The sequence below is a fragment of the Ailuropoda melanoleuca genome, chromosome 12, assembly GCF_002007445.2.
Source record: "Ailuropoda melanoleuca isolate Jingjing chromosome 12, ASM200744v2, whole genome shotgun sequence".
NCBI lineage: Eukaryota > Metazoa > Chordata > Mammalia > Carnivora > Ursidae > Ailuropoda > Ailuropoda melanoleuca.
In genome coordinates, this window is record NC_048229.1 from 33,647,035 (window position 1) to 33,656,303 (window position 9,269).

At 54.4% G+C, this 9,269-nt stretch overlaps 2 protein-coding genes across 8 annotated transcripts in view; both read right to left on the reverse strand.

Annotated features, from left to right (window-relative positions):
• The window catches only part of PPP1R37 (protein phosphatase 1 regulatory subunit 37), a 44,176-nt gene extending 39,953 nt beyond the window's left edge, over positions 1 to 4,223 (reverse strand). The window contains exon 1 of the mRNA XM_034637846.1: positions 3,885 to 4,223. The gene's annotated coding sequence lies outside the window, so the exon portion shown is untranslated. The remainder of the gene's footprint in view (positions 1 to 3,884) is intronic.
• Positions 4,224 to 5,734: 1,511 nt separating this feature from the next.
• GEMIN7 (gem nuclear organelle associated protein 7) overlaps positions 5,735 to 9,269 on the reverse strand; it is a 12,672-nt gene continuing 9,137 nt past the window's right edge. For all 7 annotated transcript variants that reach the window (XM_011231070.3, XM_011231069.3, XM_034637855.1 and 4 more), the window contains one exon: positions 5,735 to 6,511. In XM_011231070.3, the coding sequence (XP_011229372.2) occupies positions 6,108 to 6,503 (396 nt within the window). In that variant the 5' untranslated portion in view covers positions 6,504 to 6,511 and the 3' untranslated portion in view covers positions 5,735 to 6,107. The remainder of the gene's footprint in view (positions 6,512 to 9,269) is intronic.

Below are 9,269 nucleotides of genomic sequence, written 5' to 3' on the forward strand. Positions count from 1 at the left end.
CCCCCCCCCGGCCCCCCGCCGGCCCGCCTGGGTTCATCCCATCTGCTCAGACGTGCTGGGTGGTCAGCAGGGCAGGGGGCACGACTTCACAGATGAGGAAACAAACAAGCTCAGCAAGAACAGGGGCCTTGCCAGAGGCCGTGGCACACGGCTGCCAGCCTGGCCGGGAGGCACTCTGGCTACACAGGTCCCAGCTGCGGCCCGCTGTCACCCCCTCCAGAATAGCTGTCCACAGTCCCACCGGCGCTCATTCAACCACAATCGCCGCACGTCCTCTGAGAGGCCAAGAAAGCGGAAACAAGGACAGACAGCATCTGCTCTCCCACTGCAGTGGGGGGAGAGACCCCTAGCATGAAAGCGAGCATGGGTGGCACCAGCAGGTGGCCACTAGCGCCCCGAGGAAAATGAGCAGGACTCCAGCATCGGGGGCGGGTGCGCAGGGACGCACTATGTGAGGTGGAGCCAGACAAGGCCCCCCTGAGCACTGGGTTGGGTTGAGCCCCAGAGGCCTGGGACCTTCTACTCCAGATCGTCTCACCTGCACGGATCCCCAACACGTGACCTGGGGCAGGGCTTGATGGGGCTCTCGCCCTCAGGCAGACACCCCCAGAGTCTCCCAGCCAGCTGGGCCACCACTCCAGTGCGGACCTGGCCCAGCTCTCCTCCCTGAAAGGTCACCTGTGCTGGGCCCCCGATTCCTCTAGTTCGGGGATGCTCCTGCACCCCCTGGCTCAGGCAACTTCCCCATCTCTGGGATGGAAGAGCAGCTTCTGAATGACCTCTCTCCCAAATCAGATCGGCCAACTCCCCCCTCACCCTTGACCTCGGGGTCACAGCACCACAGCAGGCCCCAGAATGACTCCTCCACCACGCTTTCCACTAGGACCACAGCTCGAATGACACACCCTGTGCTTTCCCACGGCTTAAAGACCAAGCCCAACATATCTCCCACCCCTCCTCTAAGACAAACCAAGTCCTCTCTGCAGCCTCCAGTGAAGACACTTTGGCCTCCCAACTAGGTAACCCCCTTGGCCCAACTTTCTGTACTGAGCTTCCTCTTCTAAGGCCTGGCAATACTCCACCTTCCCTAGTCCCAAGCCAGGCAGCAACTCACTGTCCTCCCCAGGCACAGAGGCTAGCCACCTGCTCCTAAGCATTGACAGGCCTTCCAATTTCCTGTCCTGCAAATCCCACTGTCTAAACTCATCGAGGTCACCCATGATCCCTCCCCTGCTTGGGGACCAAGATCCCCCATCTCCTTCACTGCCAGCCTGAGCCCTTAGCCCCTCTCCGCAGCCGAGACAGACCAACCCTGCCAGCCCGTAAATGGATTTCTCAACTTCTCCATGTCATCACCGCTCTACCTCAGACCCACTGACTCCTCCGGAGTGTGAGTCCTGACCAGTCCCTGCTGTCCTTTAAACTTCAGAAATGAGAGACTCCCCCAGCCTGTAAGCTGTTCCCACCTCCCCCTACCGGGAGAAGGCCAATCAGCAACCATCCTCTCAGCCCCTCCCAGCCAGACTCCAAGTGACCCCTCTTTCTTGACACTCTTCCCTCCCCTCAAACTCCTTCACCGCCTGGGTAACAGCAGCTGCTATTTCTGTGGCAAGAATCTACAAAGACTATTTTATTTAATCTTCACAACTACCCGTGGTAGAAATTAGCACCTCCATTTGCAGAGAAAGAAACAGGAGGCTCAGAGAAGAAAAACAGCTTACTCAAAATCAAACAGCTGGTTACACACAGCTGTTCCTCTTCTGGGAACCTGCACACCAGAAACTTGCCTCCAGCGCACCCGCCCCCCGGCCCCAATGCTTCCCCCGCCCCCACCATGGCCCTCCAGCCCACAAACTGCTCATCTTCCTTTCTGCTTGCCCCGGGCCCACAAACTGACCACCATCTCTGTCCCGCTCCTGAAGGCCTGGGAAGCAGAAACATCCAAGTCCCAAGCACATGCATTGACCCCTCTGGACTGGCCCCTAAAATGACCAATGTCACCCAAAGTCACCCCAAAAATGACCAACAATAACTGCAACTTGATGAAAGCTCCTCCTGGCCAATTACTTTTCATACACAACCATATTTAATCCTCCCTGAAAGCCTTTGTGGGGTATTATCACCCACTTCACCGTCGGGAAAACTGAGACTCCGAGGAGTTAGGTAACCAGCCTGAGGTCATGAAGTGGGTAAATGGGAGTCAGGAGTTGAACTGGAACCTCTGCCCTCTACCACCCTACTCTGCCTATCCAGGTCTTTCTCTTCTCCCACTCTCAACTCCCTGAATTGGGTACCATGCTATAGCCAGAGCCCCACCTGACTCTTCCCCTGCCAGCCCAAGTCCTCCAACCCAAAAGTGACACCTATCTCTGGGGCCCAGAGCCCAAGATGTGGCTGGCTCTCGACGCCAACAATCATAAATTGTCTCTTTAACAAGAACTAGCCAGACTGGCATTTATGGCAGGCTACCTACGTGCTCAGCTTCCAGTTACCCTGTACCCCACTCTCACGCAAAAGCCACAATTCCTCCACTGCACAGACTAGCAACAGTGCCTCCTCTTTCCTGGGGCCAAGTGACCAACTTCTATCAAGCCAGGACCAGTCTGTGACCCCTCTCTTCATGGGCTCCACCCTGGCAAGACTGGCCTCGCCAGCAGAGAAATGGACTCAACGCCGCCACTCATCTACTGAGTGACTTTCCAACTTTAGTCTTAGAGGTAAAACACACACACTCCAGCTGCCCTTTCACTTCCAACACAAATCTGACCTTCAGGGGACCTAGACTCTGCAGACTTGCTCCCTCTCCCAAGATCTCAAGCTAGCAAACTTCTTCAGGCACTCACTTTCTACCTCCAACAACTCCCAATTCCCCAACTCTTTCTTAGGGGGGGAAAAAATATTTTTTTTAAAGAGACCTCTATACCCAGACCCCAAAGTTCCTCTGCTCCTTAATGACTGATAATGCTTTACTTTCCTTTTGGGAAGAAGAAAAGGAGTGCAGTGACTCTCTTTCTTAATGTCAAGATCTACCACCTCCTCCCACTATCTCACCCACCTCCAAAGTGACCATAAACTCTGCTCCTTTTCTGAGAGTTTGTTTACCTTGACTCCCTTTTCCCAACCCCAGGCTTTACCAACTCCTCCAGTGCCACAGGCCAAGGTGGTTTATTCCTCTTCCTCCTTTCAGCCAAAAAAGTGAGCAACATGACTACCCCTTCTCCCGAGGTTTGCAGACCAGCAACTTAACCTCTATGAGCCCGTCAAACTCCACCTGCCCTTTCACCGCCAATGCTGACCCACTCTTCCTTCTCTGCTCTCTTTATCCTTGGCGGTGGGGGGGTGGGGGGACGGACGGACTAGGAACTCAAAGACTACCGCCCTATCAATCTCCCAAACCTCCAAACTTTAACTGCTTATCGTTTTCATTCTTAAAACGATCGCCTTCAGCGTCGGGAGGGGGGGTTGTGCGGGGGGGGGGCATAAACCAGCTACTTTTCACCTTCCCAACCCAATAGGCACCCCGTCTCTAACATCTTTGCAGCTCTAAACTGACGACAGTCCCCTTAAATCCTCATTAGGTGCAACTTATTGAGCGCCCTCTCCGTGCCGGGCGCTGCACAGACTCCGGTCCGCCACCAGCCCGCCCCCGCGCCCCGGCGGTAGCTACCGTGTCTCCAGGGGTCTTTGGGTTCCACCGCTCCGGACACGATATCCTCGTCGGAGGGGAACGTGACGCGCTTGGCCGCAGCCTTGAGGCGTCCGTCGGCGGGGGACGATGCGGGGCTGGGAGACTGGGCCTCGGCGGGGGCCTCCTCGGCGTCGCCGTCCGCGCCCGGCCCGGGCGGCGCCTCCTGCGGCGGGATCTCCATCGCCGCCGCCGCCGCCTCCTCACGGGGGCCCCGGGGACATGTCCCGGGCCCCGGGCTTGTCTCTCCGGGCCCGCCCGCCGTCCCGGGGCATGGGCTCAGCCGCTGCTTCAAGCGCCGCCTCCGACCGCTCTCCTGGTCGTCGTAGTCGTCGCCGCCGGGAGCTCGAGCGCGCCTCCCCCGAGCCTCGCGCGCGCCTGCTCATTCGCAGCCGCACTTTCGTTAAGAGCCAGTGAGCCCGTCGCCCACTAAGGAAAGCAGAAAATCAATTTAAGCTATTTGCAGGCAGAGTTGTCTCGCGGGTTGTTGAAACGGGTAACAAGAGACAGAAAGAACCACGGGAAAAAGAAACGTGAGCAGTGAATCTGCAGAGCCGGAACTGTAGAATACGAGGGGCGGGGCGAGGTGGACGCCGTCTCCCGGAGCAGCGCGCAAGCGCGAACCTGAGCCGCCCCCACCCCGCCTCCCCGCCTCAATCTAGATAAGTAACGTACATACTCGCACACATTCGTCACGAGCTCGGGCAACGGAGAGGGGAATGGAGTTGATAAAAATAAAAACATCTGCTCGGCCGCTAGGCCAACTGATAAGGAGAGAGGCAAAGAGACAGAGAACTTGAAAGGAAAGGCGATATTAGCCATACTGACTATATGAGCACTGGTGATGGATACTGGCAGACAGATCCTCTGCCTGGAGACGAAACCTGTGCCTCTTTTCTCCTTACTCTCTAGCCCTCCATTTGCACACATCAATTTCATCAATAGTTCTCTGTATTCGTTGCGTGAAATACAATTTAAATTAAAAGACTAAAATAAATATGAGCCAATGAGGAGTATCATAGCCCTGATTTTAAAAAATAATAATAAACTGGAAGAGGGAAGAAATGCCAAAACCAAGAGACGAATCTGCCAACCAAAATAATCGGGCGACAGAGCGGGTAGATCACCAAGCCCGGAGCAAACCAGCACGAGCTCAACACCCCCGACCTCCCCTCAATTCAATGGCTTAATATTCGCCTCCGCACTTTCGCCAGGCTTTCCTAGCACATCCAGCAATCGGGGCGGGGGTGGGGCTAAGACTAAAAGGGAGGGGGGATTCAGGGAGGAGCGAGCGACGACGTTGCCAAGGCAACTCGAGAGCTAGGCCCCGGACTCGCTGAAGGCGGCGTCGCGAACCGACCTATGGGAGCTGAGGCTCTCCGCCTGCCCTATTCAGCATCTCCAGCCGCCGCACTTTCGCCACTGCAGACGAACAAAGCGAATCTCCTCTCTACTTAATGGGCTCTTCACTTACACTCTAAAGTTGATAGGATTACAAAGAGGGCAGCAATGACTTTTTTAAAGCGAATCTGCTGAAAGACAGCTGGTGACGGGGATAAGGGAAGCGAATGATGTGGACGGCCACACAGCCGGAGCGAAATAGAGAGAGGGGGACGCTTCACCCCAACCCCTAGTCCTCAGCCTGGCCTCAGTGGCCGCCGCCGCACAGGGTCCGACCCTTCCGGAGTGGACGGGGAAGCGAACCTGCCGTCTCTAGAGTGAGGTCCCCACCGCTCTAGGTCCGGGCGACCAGGTAACCCAGTGAGAGCCACACCCCTGGCTGGGAACACTCCCGCCCACCCGAATAAGGAATCGCGTCCAAATGTCCCAGACCCGGCATTCAGGTAGCTCCAGCCATTCCTGGACCAAGCCAATCTCCACCTTTATCCGAGTTCCTCGCAGCCCTGTGATGTGTCCTCCTCTTCTTGGCCCAGATCCACCAGATTTAGCCCTTGGCTAAGCCACCCTTCCACTTCCTAAATCTGGCTCCATCCCTGTGTGGTACGCTTTCAACAACAACAAACAAACAAACAAAAAACAGGAGGCGAATTTTCCTGGGATAATTGGTTCTTTAGTAGGAGGGGAATATCTTTGGGGTGGCTGAACTTTGCAACTTCAAGAAACAATTCCCCACTCTGCAATTTGCCTTCCAGCCCCAACCCCATCTTCAGAAACTGGCAAGGCACCCTGTTTTAGAGTTTAGAGTTCTGTGAGGTAGAGCATTCATTTCAACGGACTGTAGAACTCCTGGGGTTGCAGAATTTTACTGACTACACCCTGGAGGTCCCAAGAAGCCAGAGTTGCTTGGAGCTCAGCTCAAAATTCCAAGGGAGTTCCAAACTATGGAGCCCACAACAACCAGGTGTGGAGGGCTGGGGCTGGTGGCTAGGCCCAAAGCAGAAGGGTGCACACAACATCGTCTTTATGGCTTGAAGGTGTATGCAATAATGTCACTACACCGCAGCAGCGCCTCAGCCTGCACACCTATGGGCGTCTGCAGCTGCGACACGTAGAAGTTGGCCACGTCCAGGTCGGTGGCTCCGAAGCGGGCAGTCACGTGCACACCCTCGTGCAATGTGAAGCTCACCTGGTGACCCACCATGGCCAGCAGGCTGCGGAGGTAGCGCTCCCGGAGTGCAGCTCGTGCCTGCTGTTCCTGGGATCCCCGGGATTCTTGAACTACTGCAGACCCTGGGGTTTCGGGACCCTCTGGCGTCAGGGGGGCCCTGCGTCCATCTGGGGCAAAGCCTCGGCTCAAGCCATCTGGGCCCCGGGGGAGCTGGAGCACAGGCACAGGAATGGTCACTGGAGTCTGCATTATCCTGGCTGTTGGGTGAAGAAAGCAAGAAGCCATTACACAGGGAGTGTGTGACTAGGACAAGAGGCGTCTCTGTCTACCCCACCTCAGCTCGACTTGTCCAAGACCCAGTTCCAGGGGCGCCTGGGTGGCTCAGTCATTAAGCGTCTGCCTTCGGCTCAAGGCGTGATCCCAGGGTTCTGGGATCGAGCCCCGCATCAGGCTCCCCACTCCACTGGGAGCCTGCTTCTTCCTCTCCCACTCCCCCTGCTTGTGTTCCCTCTCTTGCTGTGTCTCTCTGTCAAATAAATAAAATCTTAAAAAAAAAAAAAAAAGACCCAGTTCCAGATTCTCCTCCTAAACTCTGTGCCCTCTCTCCACCAGTAAGCCCCTCCCCGAGATCTGCTACCACCAATCCTGAGGTCTACAAAAGCAGGAACTTTTGACTGTTTTTATCACTGTTTGATTCCTAGTCCCTGGCAGTAAGTATCTGCTGAAAGAACAAACTCTAGCCTCCTCTCCTCTCTCACGCTCAGCCCATCCAATCCACAGGGAAATGCTTCTTCCGAATCAATTCCCAGTCACACAGGAGCCGGCTTAAAAGAGCTTCCGGCGGCCAGCTCTGGAAAGATGTGAATATTACAATAAAGATAGTTACATAGGGTGCCTGGCTGGCTCAGTTGGTAAAGCATGTGATTCTTGATCTTGGGGTTGTAAGTTTGAGGCCCACACTGGGTGTAAAGATTACTTCAAAATAAAATCTTAAAAGAAATAAAATAAAAAATGATAGTTACAGATTATAACCCACTGAATAAAATAGAAATCCATGAGTCCATACTAATGATAAATAAATAAAAGTAAGTGAAGGAGCTAAAATCCGATGGACACTAAAACTTGCAGACAAGTGTTGGGTGGGGGCCAGCGTATCCACAGTCTTAAAGTACTTCCCCACAAAATATTTATTTGTCATAAAGAGGAAACAGTAACTTTGTAATGGATGAACCTGGTGGACACTGCCTTAACTTAGGCATCAAAGCCATCATGTGCAGTAGTGGGACAAATGGACCCCATGTCCCTCCTGAGGTCATAGACATGGAGGACAGGGCACCACTTCTGTGATATTCCTGCCAAAAACGGATTACCTAAATCTTATCGTGAGGAAACTCAAATTCAGGGACATTCTATAAAAAAGTGAGCCTGATGGGTGCCTGGGTGACTCAGGGAGTTAAGTGGCTGCCTTCGGCTCAGGTCATGGTCCCAGGGTCCAGGGATGGAGCCCCGACTCGGGCTCCCTGCTCGGCGAGGAATCTGCTTCTCCCTCTCATGCTCTCTCTCTCAAATAAATAAAATCTTAAAAAAAAAAAGTGAGTCGAGTTCTTCAAAACCATCAAGGTCATGGGGTGCCTGGCTGGCTCAGTCAGTAGAGCATATGACTCTTGATCTTGGGGTCATTAGTTCGAGTCCCATGTTGGACACAGAGCTTAAAAAAAAAAAAAATTAAGGGACGCCTGGGTGTTTCAGTCGGTTAAGTGTCTGCCTTCGGCTCAGGTCATGATCCCAGGTCCTAGGACTGAGTCTCACATCGGGCTCCTTGCTCAATGGGGAGGCTGCTTCTCCCTCTCCCTCTGCCTGCCGCTCCCCCTGCTTGTGCTCTCTCTCTGACAAATAAATAAAATCTTTGAAGTGCACTCTCTTTGCCTTCAAAAAAAAAAAATCAAGGTCATAAAAGACAAAGAAATACATAGTTGACCCTTGAACAACATGGGAGTTAGGGCACGGACCCCCTGCGTGGTTGAAAATCTGGGTATAACTTTTGATCCCCCAAAAACGTACTAGAGTGAAGGCCAAAGTCCTCGCCACAGCCCTCAGCAGCCCCGCAGGCTCCGGACCCTGCCAGCACCCTCGTGGCCTGCCACACTCCTCTCTACCCCAGCCCCACCGGCCTCCTTGCGGGTCTGCAAGCGCGCCTGGCACCGAAGTCGCTCTCACACCCTTGCGTGAGGTTCCCTCTCTGTGTACCTCCTGCCCGCCTTCTCCCAGCAAGTTCCACCCCACACCCCTTCCAGCCCGCCTCAGCTTCATCGTTCCCCGCAGCACACGGTGCTCTGCTGACATGCTGTATATGTATCGTTCTGCTTATGGCCTGTGTCCCCTGCTAGATGCCTGCCTCCCCATGGGCAGCGGACTTGCTTCTTGCCTTCTGCTGTATTCCCAGCTCCTGAAACCCTGTGTGACAGGGACACAGAGACCCGGCCCCTTAACCATTGCTCCTTCTTGAACGAACACAGTGGAGACTGAGCTCCCAGGCCTGCTTTGCTGGGTGACCTCAACATGTTATCAGGATTCGACAGTTCCTGCAGGATGGGGGGTGTGGGGCCCTGGTTCACAGGAGCTTCTCTATAGAAGTTTGGTTACAATTATTATTAGTATTGCTGTGTGACTGGGGTCAGTTGCTTAACCAGTCTGTGCCTCGGTTTCCCCATCTGTGAAATAGGGATGGTAAGAGGACCCACTCCACAGGGTTGGCCTGGGGACTACACGCACAAACAATCACACAGTGTTCGGCACATGCCTGGAACACATTAAGCGCCACTGCTATGATGTTAGTTGCATATAGGGAAGTGCTGGTTCTGTGAACGAGAGAGAGGGAGAGAGAGAGAGACCTAAGTTTCAGGTAGCTGCACCCCTCTCTGTGGCTCAGTCATCTCTAAAGTGATGACGGGGCGCCTGGGTGGCATAGCGGTTAAGCGTCTGCCTTCGGCTCAGGGCGTGATCCCGGCGTTATGG